Source organism: Lissotriton vulgaris, chromosome 5, assembly GCF_964263255.1.
Source record: "Lissotriton vulgaris chromosome 5, aLisVul1.2, whole genome shotgun sequence".
In the NCBI taxonomy this organism is placed as follows: domain Eukaryota; kingdom Metazoa; phylum Chordata; class Amphibia; order Caudata; family Salamandridae; genus Lissotriton; species Lissotriton vulgaris.
Window position 1 is genome coordinate 1,913,266,871 of NC_141693.1, and position 17,969 is coordinate 1,913,284,839.

At 46.1% G+C, this 17,969-nt stretch overlaps 1 protein-coding gene and 1 pseudogene across 2 annotated transcripts in view; one reads left to right on the top strand and one right to left on the bottom strand.

Moving 5' to 3' along the window:
- Window positions 1-17,969, top strand: part of LOC147717705 (E3 ubiquitin-protein ligase TRIM39-like) — a 948,681-nt pseudogene that overhangs the window by 426,911 nt on the left and 503,801 nt on the right. The window lies entirely within an intron of this gene.
- LOC147717707 (E3 ubiquitin-protein ligase TRIM11-like) overlaps window positions 1-17,969 on the bottom strand; it is a 442,086-nt gene that overhangs the window by 210,199 nt on the left and 213,918 nt on the right. Inside the window, exon 4 of the mRNA XM_086919295.1 lies at window positions 16,792-17,022. Within this exon, the coding sequence (XP_086775421.1) occupies window positions 16,792-17,022 (231 nt within the window). The remainder of the gene's footprint in view (window positions 1-16,791; window positions 17,023-17,969) is intronic.

Below are 17,969 nucleotides of genomic sequence, written 5' to 3' on the forward strand. Positions count from 1 at the left end.
CACTGAAACAAACCACTCTGTGCCTTGTTTTTGCACAGTGTCCCAGCTGCTTTAATTTTGTGGGTATGGCCTCTGTGGCCAGGCAGTGTCAGGGTCGTAGGTATGTACAAGCTGGCAGCACAGTGCCACATTAGAGAGATTAACGAGGTGCAACTGCTGTGTCAGGTCCATGAGTATGACGGTAGTAGCTTCCAGGGCTAGGTCTGTGTGTCTGCACATCATGGCTCCACATCAATAATTCTACAGTGCCAGGTTTGTATGTATGCACAAGGTGGCCCTGCAGTGTGATTGCTGCGAAGATGCACAAGGTGACACAGTTGTCAGGTTCGTAGTAGGCTGTGGCTCCATATTGCCAGGTCTATAGTTCTGCAGGTAGAGGCTTTGATGTTGCTGGCTTTTTATACGTTGGCCAGCATTAAATAATGACCCTGAGCCAACATGCAAATGCTTGTTATACAAGTGGCAACCCTATAGGCAACTGGAAAGTAAATCGTAAATCTCAAAGCAACACTTTGTGCAGGTGTGCACCCCCTTTGGGAACCACGCAGGCACAAAGGGTTGATAAATCTGTTCTTTATTGTTCCCTTGCTTACAGATTATGTGTCATATAAAATCCACGTTCATACCTCCCGAAGAGAAGTCCGGCTTAAGTGTCGGTGCCGAGTGAACTGCTCGCCACGTTCCACCCTCGGTGCTCCTGACGGACCAGGACGCGGCCATTGCCTCGCGGGGGTCAGAGGTCGCCGGCGGAAGTCATGGGAACTGCTCTCGCGCTCCAGTCTTTTACCACAAAAGTTACAAGCACATTTGTTTACAGCATTCGGAGCGAATATTTTTTAGCAATGCGGACATTCAGCTGCAGAGCCGGGTTACTGTTCCCGCCCCGTGCATATTTTGCTTTAAATATTATCCTTAGCCAAGGACATTGTACATATATGGTAAATATGAATGGTATTGGCCCAGGGCCAATCGCCTAGGAAAGATGTTAGTCAAGTAGGTATTTATGGTATTTAAACAAGCGAGTGGGGAGGGAAACTGAAAGCGCATGGCACAGTAGCTACTCGTGCACACACGCTTACGTACTGAGCATGCGCGCTGCCAACCTTGCCTGGGACATGGGCGGAGATGGAGCGGGCGGCAGTGGTCCGGGGCTCCTCTGAGCTGAGGGAGCCCCGCGTGTTGCAACCTGCGTGAAGGAGCGCACTCCACAGAGAGAAGTCCCACGGAACCCACCCCACCCGGTAAGTGGGGCATGCTGTATGTGTGAAGCGCGCACCATGCTGTATGTGTGAAGCGCGCGGCATGCTGTATGCGATGGTTACTAAACATTGCTTATGAGCAGATAGACTGCGTATGAGGAATTTGGGATGCTGCTGTGAAACTCATGGGAAACAAAATAAAATTGTCGTATTTTGCAGCCCACTTTATTAAAGCACACTTTCATTCCTTGAATAGCATTGCTCCGTGCATGTGCTCCATACCAGTAAGACGCCACTTATTTCCTCTCCTGACAGTGGGTAAAGGAAAATACAAATAAATCCGGATTCGAAGCGAACGCTGGTAAAGCACACTTCTATTTTTCATGTGCTTGTTACTAATTAACACAAAGGCCACATTTTGCGAGACCTAATTAACGCCCAGCAGGTCTTCCGGAGAGGAGCATTCCGTAGAGGAGCACTCAAATTCAATTTAACGCGCAAAGCGCAAAAGCTGTCCTTGGGAAGTGCGTTCCCATTCCAGAATCGGCTTGTGGGAGCGTGTTCACAGAGCAGATTCTGCTCGTGCACCGGTCTATCTCACTTGGCAGGCATCACAACAGGTCTTGCCCTGGCGGCAGCGCGAAGCGCTGCAACGCTAGGCGAGACCTAAAAAAACTGCTTGGCAACGTGACCAAACTTACCCCAGTACAACCCTCTTTCCACTGTACCCTAAGTTGATAAGCGGAGCCAAGTAACGAACTAGCGTGCGCCTTACATTGAGATGTACGTCCTTCCTGGTCTACTTCCTACAGATGCAAAATAAACTATTAGCTCGCGGCTTCGAGCGAAATCACGTGCTTTGACATTAGTCTATCTAGCAGGAAAGGTAAGACCGCTCTAACAAGCGAGCGCCAAAGTATCGCGCAAAAAAGCTGCCATCTTATAATGGTCTGAATCTTATTAAAATGTTTAGAGAAGTTACAATAAAATAGAAATGATTTGCACCTATCTTTGCAAATCCAGAGTAAAAGCAAAAGTTTCACTTCCACTTCGAAGCGGACGCCCATAGCACGACGGAATAATTATTTTAATTTCCTACCCTTTATCTTTTCAAGTGTGAATTTTATTTACAGACATGCATGTGGGTGCACGATACAGTCCATGTACGAACCACTGTGTTCACTGAGGGATACGATATGTGTTATTAAAAAAGTCTGATATAAACTAGGAACTAGGAAGACTACTTCATGTTCCAGATAGAGTTGATTCATTCCAGAATGGCTGACGCTTTACGCCTCTTAGAGTGTAGAGCTAACCTGCTACTGACGCATTGGATTTTTTAAATCTTCGTAACGGAGAATAAGTTCCAACGGCCTATGGGGTGACGTCACTGTCCGCGTTACACCCGCCTTGTGCAGAGTGGAGTGCGCAAACGCAAACTCAATTGAAAGGGTGAGGGAAAGGCTGAAGCGAGGAGCAGTCAACTTGATCACTTAGCGGGTTTGTAAATTCGTTGGTTGAAGTGTTTTGTATGAAGTATGGTGCCAATTTCACCATTAGCTAATGCAGGGCTCTGTGGTGTATTTAAGGGCAGGGTATGATTGTGTAAGTACTGGCTGGGAGGAAGTCGGAGAGGCAAAATGGTTGGAATAGAGTAACCACTCAGGCATTTAAAATTAGAATTTATTATTTGGTATTTTAATGACGCAGCTCAAATCGGGGCTACTAGTTCATTAATGTTCTTAATGTTAGCACAAAATAAATTGGCAATGTAATATACAATTCCTTTCGAGAGCTGAAGTCTTGAAGGTCACGAGTTCTAGTCCTAATGAATTTGATCAGTTGGCTATTCATCTGTTGCAAGGACTTGCATGCAACCTGCAAAGCAAATGTGGAAGGTCGTGTGTTCTTGAGAGTATGTTAAAATTAGTTCGGTTTAATAGTTCATGCTTGGTGTAGGTGAGTACGTAAATGGTAATTGTTTGAATAAATTGCACACAAGGACGGGCGTGGTTTATTTTTTTAAAGTGCAGGGATAGTAAAACACAAAAATTTGCCTCCTTTCTTGGTAACTGTTGAAGCTAAGCACAGGCTGTACTTGGAATTAATTCCCATAATGGGCGGCTGAATCTGACAATAATGCTTTACAGTGCAGCTCTGGTTTATTGTGACTGACGACAGACCGGGTAGAACTGTGGCAAAAGCAACCCATGAAAGAGGCATTTGCAGCTCAGCACAAATCCTCCTCTATGCTGCTATGCTCCATAGACCAACAAGAGCCCGGTGAAGTAATAGGGATGAGGAGTGTGTGTGTGTGCTTGCGTTTGCATGTGTGTGTGTGTGCGCGCGCGTGTGTGTACTTCCGTGAGTGTGAATGTGGAGCAAGAGATGTGCACGGCGCCAGGCTGGACGTGCGCGTCCACACACCAGAATTGCCGCGCCAGCCCCAGTCTGTCTCCCATGAGAGGCATCTCGACGACAATAGGTCTCGAGAGCGAGACCTAAAAAAAGCAGACTGTGTGGCCTTTTCATGATAATTAATCCGCAAGCTCTCCCTGCTATTTTAGACCATGAACCTGTGCCCCCCACAAAGAGCCCCGAATGAAGACAGTAAACGGTCTGGAAACGGCCTGCACCGAGGCTCCAAAGAGTGGAGGCCTGTCTCCTGCCCAACCTGACTCGTCTCGGCCAGACAGACTGAGACTCACTCACCTGAGGCCTGTCCTGGCTGCAGCTTCAGCCTTCAAAGGCAGACGCGATGGGGCAACAGGAAAGGGCAATGCTAGCAGCGCCAGGCAGGGACTAGCACTATAATAATTAAATTATGCTTGGCGCCCGGCCGCACTGTTATGACGGTCCACTACTTCAGTAGTGGTCTCAGAATGGGCGGGTCGGGTCTTCTGGGATGCCTCACCTCGTCACGAGTCCTCAGTCACGCGCATGCACTTTTAGCTGCAAGGCGCATGATAATAGCATTGTGCCCCACCCGCTCACACGCGACGGTTCGGCGGTGACAACTGCGCACCGCCGCGCATGCGCACCATTTAATTTAATAATAAGAGAGCGAGTCTCAGAGACCCGGACGTGCGCATGGCACTATTTATATAATTAATGAAGGGCAGTGCGTCACTGCGGTGCGCGCAGTCACGCACCATTTATTTAATGCCTGAGGCCGTGCGCATCCTTGAGCACCATGCGCGCAGTATTTAAATGGCACTGGTCTTGAAGAGTAGAGGGCGAGGCTTGCTTGCTGCCTCCGCTGTGTGAGGGGGCCCCTGGAACGCAGGCCTGTGTTACGCCCCTGCTCTGGTATAGATATTTATTCGATCCTGACAGCCTACTGACAGTGGCAGAGTGGAGAAAGATACACACAGAGGTTAAACAAATCATTTAGATTTAGGCCTACTCAATATAATATAGTGCATCAATTGTATCTAACTCCACTCACATTACATAATATTTACCCAGACAGGTCCTCACACTGTCCCAAGTGCGGCTCTGCTGGCGCTAAGTTCCTACACATAACCTGGGACTGCCCAAGGGTGACCCCATTCTGGGAGGTGGTTTTGGATCACTTGAAACATGTCACAGGTGGTCAATTCAGCACTCCAGCCAACAGGTGCTCTTGGGACTTCTACCAAACCCAAGGGCAAAAAGCTTACAAGGCGATTTCTGCAGCTGGGGTTAGTTTTGGCAAAGAGATGGATAGCAATTAGCTGGATGAGTGCGTAGCCACATACAATGAAAAACTGGACTAAAGATCTGGTGGAGTGGGATACAGCAGAGTTGATTTGCATATGACGAGTACTGATGGACGAAAAATTAGAAGATTATGCACGAGCATGGCAAGGTATGATAACAGAGGTCCTGCTGGAGGAACAGCAGGAGGGGTTCCCTTTCACAGGTCATGGGGGACACAGATTGTCCACCAGGACCTGGACAACCGAGATACTGTATAGATTACAGTGGGCCGGTGGGCCCGATGGTGGGCTACAGCAACTAGAACTAAAAACTATTTTGAGGCACACGATCAACAGGTGGCGTATACCCAGGTGACCCAAGAGGAGGGGGGTTGTTTACAGTTTAATTAGATAGATATGTTTTGGGATATTGCTCCTCCATATTCCAATGTAGCAGGGAATGTGCAGCACAGGAAGTACGGTCACCTATGATACTTAATTGTACAAACTATACAGTTGTGTTTTCCCAATTTTTAGGTCTCGCCTCCGCAACGCACATGCGTTGCAGAGGAAAGAGACCTCTTGAGATGGATGCAGCTTTCTAGGCAAAAACGTGCACCTGTTGCATTGCTTTCAATGCAGCGCGTGCATGTTTTGGCGATCTCCTTTCGAGAGCTCTCAGCGTCATTTGGTCGCACGCTTCCGAAGGGAAACGCTGCCTACTCTCGGCCGCACCCCACCCTCCCGCACACCTGCGTGCAATGCTTGTTTTTGTGTTCATTGGCCGAGCGTGCACACAACTCCCGCTTCTCCCCCTCCCCACCTTGCAGGCGGCTAATGCTTGTTGTTTCTTGGTAGGTAAAACATTTTCCCCGGTGCAGAAAACTGTCCTTCTATACCCCCACCCAATCCGGCAATGACACTGGAAGTGGGTAAATGTTACGATCATAGCTTGTGGACTTTCAAAAAGAACTCTGGGGCGCCGTGTGCTGAATCTGGTTTTATTATTTTAGCTTCTTCATTCTTCACAATGGGGAGCTCCTAAATCATGAACAAAAAAAAGATTTATAAATAGACGATTGAAGGGCTTCCAGTGTTTCCACTCAGCTGTTCTCTTCGGATCTCACGCAGGGGCCTGCCTGCTTTTGGGTCCGGCCAGAACACCCTTTTTCAGTGATGGCGGCGCTTCAGGCTGTGTATGGGCGACAACTGAAAATAATCCAATTTAGGGAACTTGTATTGCTTCCAGCTAACAGAGAGGACGAAATGTAGCTTCAAGAGGCTTACAAGTATGTGTCTATGTTAAGTAGGGTGACCAACCGTCCGTAAATTTCACGGATTGCCCGTAATTTGGGCCTCTTGTCCGTTGTCCATAGGGGTTTCTTCCGCAGATGCCTTTTGTCCGTAATTTCAGACATTGGCGTGAGCTGCCCCCTGCAAGCAGCCTGTAACTCTCACTGCAGGGGGCAGCTCACGCTCCTGCTGTGATCTGTGACCTGCAGCAGTCCCTCCCCGACCTGGCACAGACTGCTATCAGGCCCATTATCATTCTGTATATCGGCCTAATTATCACATACAGAATGATAATGGGCCTCTCTGCCTAGTAGCAGCATTTCGGATCCAGTGTTTTTTTCCAGTGGGGGTAAGGGGGAATCGAAATGTCCTGATAAAATAAATACATAAAACCCTTTCAGCATCTTTGAGTTTTTAACGATTACATGCCTGCTAGAAACAACGTATGTGCTTTAATAGGGTCTCCTGAAGTGGTTTGCCATGAGTCCTTGAAAATGGTAGACGTCTATAGTGTGACGGACATTTCTGTATGGAGTGGGCTACAGTATAATACTCAATGTGTCTTTGGCATGATAAGAATGTCAGGTGTGGGAAAGCAATAACGTGGAAGGGGCCAAGGTCTCTCCAAAACAACAGAACAGACTGTGTGTCAAAGGATCCATGCAAAGGCACTATCACAGGGGACTCTGCAAAGTGGGAGAGGTAAGGCGGGTGTCCTTGGAGGTCTTGTCACAAATGACTTGTGCTGTTTTTATGACATCATATGCTTTTAGGGCTACAATGTTAGAAGCATGAAGCAGGTGAGTGAGCGCTGCACCTGTTTCAAGGCCCTCTCTGGCAAATACGTTGAACCAAAGAGAAATGAACAGCTTTATTCAGTACATTAGAAAGTGTCCCTTAAAGTGTCACACAGAATGTATTGAAATGTCACACATAAGCAAGCTGCTGAAATGGAAATGTTACTCATAACGAAACTGAAAACTTGGCAGATATGTGAGTAAAACAATTCAAAACAAGCTGAAATATGGGTGATAGCTTTTGTTTAGAGTTTTTTTCATTGATTGGCGAGTTTCTGCATGTAAGTCTCTTTGGGGGGGACATGTGAATGATTGCAAGAATGTATTAATGGGTGAGGATAGATAGATGAACAAGTTTATTAGTGGGTGGATAAATGAATGCAAGAAGAGATGAGGTACGTGGGCGAGCGCACAGATGAGTGACATGGTGGCTGAGTCAATGGAAGAGTGAGTGCATGTATGAATGAGTGCTACTTGGATAGATTAGTGAATGAATAGTAGAATACATGGAGCAAGGAATAACTGTGTGCATGCAGTGATTACTAAGAGCATGAATAGATTAAGAGAATGTATTGATGGATACATGAGTGTGCAAGCAGGTGAGAGGATGGATGAGTTAAGTAAGTGCCTGAGCTGAGCTCTGCACTTCAGTCACAGTCTGCACAAAGTTGAGTTCAGCGTGAGTGAGGCTGGTTCAGGCTCCACGCGGGGACCTCTCATACATCCTACTGCCCTTCCATTTCTGGTGCTGGGTGTAATTTCTGATATTGATATGTTTTCCTTGTCTTCATTGCTTGATTTTGCTCCTTGTGAGAAATTGTTACTCATAGTCATTGTATGTCACTCATAATTACACTAAAATTATGAAAATGGCACGCGTACGCCATCTGAAACCTTGGTAGCTATGGGAATGTAAGATCTGAGAAGTCTTCGGCTGTGATATTTTTATTCATTTTTTTTTTGAATATGCAACCGCAGGTGTGTTTCACTCGCATACACAACAGATGCAGTGAGTGCAAGGTTCTCTCAACCTAAAATAAACGTATTTTGACTTGTGCTTGTGTTGGTTGTCTATTTACTTATGCACTATTGCGGGACTTCCTCTGATGTGTATGCAAAACGTACCTTTTGTCCGGAATTTTCGTCCTGAATTCTGACCTTCTGTCCTGAATTTTTGTCCTGAATTTTTGCACTCACTTTCCTGAATTTGCACCCATGCCAGTTGGTCACCCTAATGTTTTTGTTTTTTTCTATTTTTTAGTTTATTTTTATTCACCAAGCAGCAGTTCAGGGTAAACACACTACATTATAGAGATATTTATACAAATTTGAATACTCATTCCTACAACATTTATCAGGTACAGCACATGTAAATAATGTAAAGATACATAGCGACTTCTGGCATTTGATGTAGTCCTTATAAAAGAATAAGTACAATCAAATAAACTTACATTTAAAATCTTTTGTTCTCAACAAAAAGCATAATGTGCAGTCATACCTATGGTATTGTACCCATGGGGCCCCACGGTATAGCAATCCCACTCTCTCATCAGTGCATCGTAATTCTCTTTCTGACTATGGATCGTGATTATTTTGCTGTAAATAGTCTACCAGTGGTTGCCAAAAATCTCTAGGTCTGGAGGCCTGAGGTATATCTTCTTCATAGGCACACAGCGTTTCCTTACAGTATTGTAAATCAGTAATCCAGTCTTTGAATCTGGGTGGTCGTTTGCTGCCCCATTTAATGGCTACCCGTCGTTTTGCAAGCAGCAGTGCCACTGCCAACAGCTTTCGTCTTTTAGCTAGTTTTAGTTTATATATACCTAGCAAGCATACTAGTGGCATATTCGAGATCTGCTCAGTCAACATGTATGTGAGCGCAGCTGTCACTTCCTGCCTGTAGTTGTACAGACCGGGGCAGGCCCACGCCATGTGCAGGAAATCAGCCCCAGGCATGGCACAGCGTTGGCATTTATCATCCGCTCTGAGGCCGTAACGGTGTAACTTGACCTGGGTGTAATATGTTTGGTGGAGAAACTTAAAATGGATGATCTACAGGTTGCAGTTTGATGTGAGTAAGGGTAGTTGTGCGCAGCTATAGTTCCAGTCGTCTTCCGATATGGTCTCCCCAACGAGCTCTTCCCATCTCTGAAGGGATCGGTCAGGTCCTAGGGTCAGTTCATTCTGGGAAATTGTTTATAAACGTGTAACTAGATTTTTGTGTGTGGGAGCAGTCAGCAGTACCTGTAGGGATCATAACTGTTCAGGTGCAGCTGGGAATTATTCATACAAATCTTTAATTGCTGCACGTAGTCTTAACTATGCGAACATTTTTAGTGGCGTTTGGTGTGCGCATAAGGCCGGGCTGTGAAACAAGATAAAGGTATTGTTCGGAAACAATGCACCTATTGACTTAAATCCCATACCCCCTGCCAACGGGAGAGCCGGGGCATAAGGCGGTAACTTTGGCGCTCACAGCGCCAAAGTATGCCAAGCGCTGGATGTGTGCTTCACCGGGTGAATAATGTCATTAGGGTAACAGCTAATGTTGTCCGATATGTATTTCGTTAAGTGTTTTGAGTAAACGCTTCTGTTTCCACCGCTATATGTGGTATGTGAGAGTACGGTTTTGTCCAGTAGTGTGCATGTTAGGCCTGTGCACAATAGAAATACAGCTGTAAATCGGGAGCCGCAAACCCACCCTGGTGGTATGGCACGTGAGTGTCTTCCAGCCTACTCTGGGCTTGGGGGCGGAAATCCCATTCTGGCCAAGACTGTGAACATACATTCCCACTCGAAGTCGAAGGCTTTTGCCGCATCCAGGAGTGCAGCTGCAGCAGGCAGTTCCGGGTTTAGGGTATGATATAGAGCAAATATAGTACGTATGTTCTGCGTTGTGGATCTACTGGGTATAAACCCCGCTTGATCTGGCAAGACCAGTGAGCCCAATAATGGTTGTATCCTGGTCGCTATGATCTTGGTCAGGATTTTGACGTATGTGTTTATAAGTGAAAGGGGGCGGTATGACTCGCATTTTTGGGGGTCCTTGCCCGGTTTAGGGAAAGCTATTAGCAGCGCCTCGTGTAGCGTCGATGGAAGAAGTCCCTCCTTGTTCGCTTCCTCGTACATCTGGGCCAAGTTTGGTATCAATAAGTCCCTGAATTCTTTGAAAAATTTGCCCGGCAGACCATCTAGCCCCGGGGCTTTATTATTTGGTAGTGAGCTAATCGCCTCCCTAAATTCATCCTCTGTTATATGATGACTGATGTATTTCCTGTGTGTAACGGAGAGCCATGCCAGTACAATATCATCTAGATATTCATGTATGGTCGATGGGGATGTTGCTGTCTGCAAGGTGTATAATGTAGAGTAGTAGGTCAGAAAGTTATCTGACATGTGCATTGAGATGTGCGTTATATGTGCCGTAGTATGGGCAGGTTTGATCTTGTTGGACAATGCCCTACTCGGTCTACCCCCTTCGCCATATGTTCTGGCCATGTATCGTTTGGAAAGGTATTTTATTTCAGAGTCTGCAAACTTGTGATATGTGTCCACCTTACTACGTATATCCGCAAAGAGAGATGCATTTAAAGTATTAGTGTAGTCTTCTTCTAGTGACTTAATTTCACTTCCTACCATGGATAATTGTTGTTGTATATCCCTAAGGTTCCCCGCATGCTTACTTATACAATGGCCCCTTATAGTAACCTTAAACGCCTCCCACAGGGACCTAGCGCTTTCTACCGAGCACACATTAGTTTGGAAGAAGTCCAGTATTGCCTGTCGCAGCTCACTGCGAAACACTTGATCTTTTAATGCAGATGGCTGGAGTCGCCACGTAAACTGCTTGGGAGTATGTGTGGGGATAGCCAGCTCCAGTCGAACAGGGGAGTGATCCGATAGTGTTTTAGGCAGGTGTTCTACCGTCGTGACCCAGGTACTAACCTCTCTTGTAGTCAGCCAATAATCTAATCTGACCAAGTATTATGTGTCATTGAGGTGCAAGTTCCCTCCCGGTGCCCTGGATGTCTATTTATCCATACATCCACTAAGGGCCAGTCCTTAATTCCCTTCAAGAGGGAGTTGTCTGCTCGTCTGCCACATCTATCAGGACCCGATGATCTATCCAGTGCGGGGTCTAGGCATGTATTAAAGTCTCCTCCCCATAATATAGCAGTTGTCTTCATATTCCTGAGTTTGATCCAAATGTCTTCAGAAAACAGTGGGTCATCCACATTAGGACCATATATCGATATGATCGTAAGATCCGTGCCCGCAAATGAGCCCCGTATAATGGCATATCTACCCTGGTCATCGGTAAGTGAATGTATAAGCGTAAACGGAGTAGTGCGCTTAATCAGTACCAGCACTCCCTGTGAATAGTTTGAGTAGGAGGATGCCAACTGATATTGTGCCCATCTATATCCTATTCTATTCTCTCGACGTGGCGTAAGATGCGTTTCTTGGAGACATGTCACATCAATTTTGTGTCTGTCTAGGTAGGCAATTACTTTGCGTACTTTTTGTGAGTTGCGTAGACCCCTGACATTCCAGGACATTAAAGTCAATGCTCTAACTTGTCTTACATCTGTCGCCATATATCACAACTATGAATCAAAATCAATGTAAGCATGGGGTTCTTAAATGAAAAGCATAAACACGTACTATGAACCCAACTGCTGCCGCTCTGTGGTTTTCTTAGTGGTCCCCCCTTCCCTCCCCCTCCCACTCCGTCATTCCCGTAACAACGAAGACAATTCCTTGAAACCCAACCATATCCCCTCACCCCCCCTCCCCGCGTAGAAATCAACCAAACCCCAAAGAATGAAACAAGTGTGGTTTACACGAGTGGGCGGAAGCTGCCGAGCTCTATTCCTTCGCTGAAATGCGTGAAGGGGGAGGCCATGTAAGATCACTGCAATGCACCCCAACCTCGAACGACCCCATACACTCTATTCAACAACATAATATGTCTACTTATAATTATGAAAAACATTCAAGTCCAATACAGCATTATCAGTTAACCCAGTCCCTTTTAATAAAGACAGTCCCTTCATTAGTCACTTAGCTGTGTGGCGTGTCTTCATCTCGGCCTACAATTCTCAACCAGATTGCGTTTCAGGGTGTATCAACAGGCAGCCCGCCCTCATTCGAGCGACCCAGAAGGGAGGGCCCGCCGAAGCACCTATTAGTGACTCAGTAGGCTCAGGCGAGCAAGAGAGGCCAGAACAAACAGCAAAAGTCCAGCATGTCGAGCTCCGCCAGTGGTACATCATTCCACATCGGACAATGGCTCGTGCTCCGTAAATCTATCCCGTGGCGATCGCCTGCGCTCTCCCTTCCGCTTCAGCTGTTGCAGATACTTCATGGCATCTTTAGGTTCATTGAGGATCTTCGTGGCTCCGTCATCCGTGATCTTAAGTCTTGCCGGATATAACATAGCGCAGGGGATTTGTGGGTCACAAAGTTTTTGTTTTGCCGGACCATATTTTTTCCGTGCTTCCTGAACTGTTTGCGTAAAATCTGGATATATCTCAATGTCCATACACTCATGACGTAGGGCGCCTAATTCACGTGCTTTTCGCAATGCCGCATCTCTGTCCCTATAGTTCAGCATTTTAGCTATGATGGGTCTCGGTCTGGTGCCCAGTGGAGGTTTGGGAGCGAGGGATCTGTGCGCCCTTTCAATCAGGAACACATCAGAGAAAGTGTCTCTGCCCATTAGCGTGATCAGAAGCTGCTCCACATATTTCTCCATAGGGCCCTTATTTGTGGTTTCCGCAATACCCATCAGGTGGACGTTGCTCCTTCAGGGTCTGGCTTCTAAATCTTCGGCTTTAGCAGAGAGCGCAGCTAGTTGTTTATCTATCCCGGATTGTTTAGCAGTAATCTGATTGTTAGTGTCCTCCACATCTGAGATCCTGCGTTCAGCCATATCTATCCTCTCAGACATTCGATCTACTCTGTGTGTGAGAGAGTCAATTTTGCCGTCTATGTTCCTCAGGGCAGTTTGGATAGTTTGGAACATTGACTGGATGTTGCCTTTCGTGGTCCCACTGGATGAAGACGTCGTAGGCGGGGTATTTTGTTGTTCCTCTCCAGGCTGTTCCACCTGTTTTCTGGAATGGTCAAACATGATTTTTGGTTGGTTCTTGTCTGGTTTCTCCATCTTAGCACCAAGGGTAGACAGGTCCTAGTTGTTTCAGGCAGGAGATCAAGTGTTGTGGACAAAGAGGTTGCGCCTATTGCTGACCAATTAGTTTACTCCTCGTGAGGCACGGTGTGGTAGTATAGAATCTCGAATCCTCAAGCTCAATGCTAGAGGCCACAGAAACCGTCCACTGCTATAGATAGTTATTGACCCCCGGTCTATATTGCAGTGTGTCCTCAGCCGTATCCTACGTTTAGCACTCACAATTGCCTGGTGTGGTGGCGTCCCCGTGATGGGTGTCTATTCATGAATGATGGTCCCCACGCTCTCTGTCTCCACATGCCCTTCACCTGGACAGCAGCCTGGCTCTTAAATGGGCGTTCGTTAGTTAGTTCTTGCCTCGTTTTCCTGCGCAGGTGGAGAGGATTCTTCAGCACTTCAATAGGCGATCTCCTTCTTAGTCTTGCATCGTCTCCTTATATTAGCAGCAGATCTGGGGATACTGCCCCACTCTCCATTGGCCCTGTAATGCTGAGTCTGCCTCTGCAAGTGATCTCGGGAGCCGTGGAGCACTGCGCCCGCAGCCAGCAGCACATTGCTACCTGACTCCAGGCCACAAATGTTATGTCCTATCACTTTTTCAGAGGCAGTGTTCAGGGACTTGCCGGGGGCCTGCCAATGTCTGTTTGCGGGTTAGTGCTCCCCACTGTACGTTTTTTGCCAAACACGGCGTCTCCAGCCCCCTTGTTCTTACCACCAGAGCACACCCGGTCACGCTATTCAGCCCGCTAATTGGAGTCGGTATTTCGCTTGCCTGGGACGTATCTCCCCTTCCCCGCTCATGTACCTGATAAGCCCTGTCAGCGCGGGCTGTCCGGTCCCTCTGTGCCTCCGGCAGCAGGTCGAGTTCCTTCACCTCCGACCTTCCGGCAATTTGGTCAGCCGCTATACGGCGTACGTGCCGTGCGTCGCAGCCTGATATTTAGCTGTGGGGCGGTGCGCAGTCAGACCCAGTACCACACAGGCCCTGAATCGATGTCCTCCGCACTTCTGCTCAGCCGAGCGCCTTTAAACTTGTAGCGGAGGTAGGGGACACGTTATCTAGTTGGTGCCAGCGTTTTTTGTGGGTCAGTACGATGTCATGTGTGCAGGATGAGGACGTTCTCCCAGAGGAGCTCGCTCAAGGCGCCGCCATTCCGTTGCTCGGCTAGCTCCGCCCCCCTCACCCAAATGTTAAGTACTAACGAGTCTCTGTAAAGAGAGCGCTTTCTTCCATCTGCATTATCCCGTAGCGCTTTGACAATCTGGGATTTACGCCACGAGTTCACCGCCTAAGTAACGGGACACTTTATGTGCAGAACCAGAAATATGCAAATAAGCCACTTTACCTGTGGCGGGCCACTTATCTACTCCGCCCCACGTCACTTCCTGATCTCCAGGTGTCTAGAAGTGTTTACTGGCGGCAAAAAGGCGCTGATCTCCGATTTTTCTAACGTGTGAAAATAAAGATTTAAATTGTAAAACAAAAAATATCTTCTGATGATATCTTGTACCTTGTTTCAGGAATAAAAAAATATGATCCCACTGGTGCCACCACCAAGGGGCTGCGCTCGTGTGTATGAGGCGGCAGAGGAGCCAAACGGGGGCACTGGAAATATTTGTTATATTACATTTCAAAACTTGAGACAGCTTATCTATTCTGGGTTAGTAGGGGACGATTTAATCAGAAAACAATGCACATTTCTCAGCAGCTGGGCCCTAAGGGGGGGGAGGCTCGCGGCGGCCTCACCAGCCCCTCCCCGTGGGCGGGTACACCAGTGACGTGCGCCCAGGGGAGGGGACACCTGGGGGGCAGGCCGGGTACTTAGGCCCTGGCCGTCTCCAGGACAACCTCTTTTCTGGTCATCCTGCTGCCTGCCTGCCTCGTTGCACCCACCCTATCCTCGTACCCAGCAGCTGGGCTGGCGGCGTGCAATTTGGACATTATAATGTTTTCTTTTGTGTTGTAGGCGGAGTTACAGGGCGATCTGGAAGCAGACAGGTACAGTAAGGTTACCTCTGCCCGGCACAGTAAGGGTGCCAGAGCCGCAGGGAGGTTCCGGGAAAACCGCGACGGCACCCCGTTAGTCCTTCGGGCGGTTGGGGGGCCTGACCAACTGGGGGTGTGCCATACCATGCTCCGCCCTGAAAGGGGCGGGAGTATGAGACACGATCACGTGATCTGGAAGGGGATCTACAAAGGTGCTGCACTGTCCGGGCGTTGACCCACCGTGCCGGCTGGCTCATTAGGCGGGCGGGGCAGTGAGGGGCTGCCTGCCCTGGATCGCCCATAAGATAACCCATAGATGTCATACTTTTGTTGTATGAAATAAACCTGCAGCAGTTCTTTTCCCATAAACAATGTGTCCGGTGTAATCATTATATGGGCAAATGTAAAAATGTTAGGATTGTGTCTTAGGTTTGTCTTAAGTCTGTCTTAAGTCTGTCATAAGTTTGTCTTAAGTCTGTCTTAAAATTGTCTTAAGACAAACTTAAGACAAAATCCTTTCTTCTGTGAATACTAAAAGTAGTAAGTTTAGGATTTTGTCTTAAGTTAGTTCTGTGAATAGCCCCAATACCACTGTCCTCTATGTGCACATCTTTCAGTACATCACAAAGATGTAGCAATAACAGGATGCATCAGTCACTTAGAAGAACAAGATCAGGCAAGAATAGGGTGGGGGGCAACTGTAACTTTCCATAGCTTCTCACCTGATGCTTTTTCTTGCCTTTGAAACTAAGACGCCCACTTGCCTTAAAGTGATAGTGATGTCTTTCTATGTGCTAAGTACATATAAGTAAATTCAGCCTTAAAGCTTCCAAGTAGTGCCGCAAGATGTTTTTGATAAAATGTTCAACTTTTGTTATGATCTGCAGTCAAGTACATGCCAGGGCGAGATCTAAAGTTAGAAGATCTTGCGGTCAAGTGTTCCTCATTAAAGGGTATAAAAGGCCACCTATCAGTTCATTTGTCGACCACCTTCCACAGTGTATTTTTCACGCTGTTGGTGTTCCCAGTTAAACCATTATACTTAGCATTTCCTATTGAGATTGTGATATTTCATTTTATTTCGATATTTACTCTGTTACTCCCTCTCTCTTTCCTTGCACTGCTGTGATTTTAAACTTACTAAATTGCATGTTTTATGCATGATGTGCGATGTGTCTTTGACACGTGTTATTTTCTAGAATGCGTAGTGTAATCAATGAATAATGATGTGTTTTGACATTTATTATTTAAATCGCTTGAATAAATGGAGCCACTCTTGACTCACTTCCTGCATTTCACACGTGTGTCTTATTATTTTAGATAGCACATTTATGCTGTAACCTATGTGTTAAGAACCACTCTCCAACAATTGCCAGTCCCACAAAGCCTGTGTAGACACCCTATTATCCACTCTCCTAAAGAGTGGTGTCTTAGTGTGTCCACTTCTAAAACACCACTCTAGTGTCCCAATTCATGTAACAGGAAAGGTCTGTAGTGAGCACCCCAAGGGGAAATGACCTAGCGCAGGGGAACATGCCATCCAGAGCTACAGAGGGCTTTCCTTCCCAACCCAACAAAGTCTGTTCATCACTGAAAGCAAACCTGCTTTGAACGTTCACAGGCATCAGACACCGCCTCTTACCTTCAGCATTTCCACATCCTGTTGTTGACACTTCTTCTCTAACTCCGTAATAAGGCCCCGATGGGTAGATTGTGATACCTCAAGTTCAGTCACTTTCGCTTGCATCTTCTTCATATTTTCCCCATGCTCCTTTTCAAGTTTGTTGAGAAGTTGTTGCTTCTCCTTGTCAAGAAACTGCTTCAGCAGCTCAAAAGTACTAATGATCTTCTCAGTCTGGTTCTTGTAGTTTTTCTTGATTAAAACAATTTTAACAATTAAACACATTTTATATATTTACATATTATTATTATTACTATTGTACAGCAACATGTTATTTCTCATATTTAGCATGTAACAATGATCTATAACCAAAATTACAAACCTTTTCAAAGATCTGATGAGCGATATGTTAAATTAGTCCATAAGTTAAACCATTAACTCACACAATCTATCTATCTATCTATCTATCTATCTATCTATCTATCTATCTATCTATCTATCTATCTATCTATCTATCTATCTATCTATCTATCTATCTATCTATCTATCTATCTATCTATCTATCTATCTATCTATCTATCTATCTATCCATATAGATTAATAGACAGATAAATATTGATATGAGCATTTAGATATATATATATATATATATTTGGAAAAAGATTATGTGAGTTAAAGTTTTAATTAATGGACTAATTTAACATATCACTCATCTCATCTATCCTCCGAAAAACCTAAGGGTGACATGGACATTATAGTTAGGTTGACATTCTACCCAAACAGAACAATAGAAATTTAGCAGTTATAGTTGTACTTATAGTTATACTTATGTTAAGAAACTATAATTTGTGGCCTAAAGTTGCTTAAAGGTGCAAGTTATAGTTTCCTAAGTGTATTCTATGCTACTCTACTCTACTGCACTCCACACCACTCCACTCTGACATTTTACTCCACTCTACACTACCCCACTCCAGTTTACTCCACTCCAGTATGCTCCACTCTACCACACTTTATCTCATGCTACACCACTGTACTATACTATACTCTACATCGCTCCACTGTCAATGCAACACCACTCTACAACATTGTACTACACTCAATGGCATTCTATGACACTCTACTCCACTCTATGTCCATCCTCTCTACTCTAATGTAATACACTGTATAATACTCAACGACATGCCACTCAAGTGCTCTCT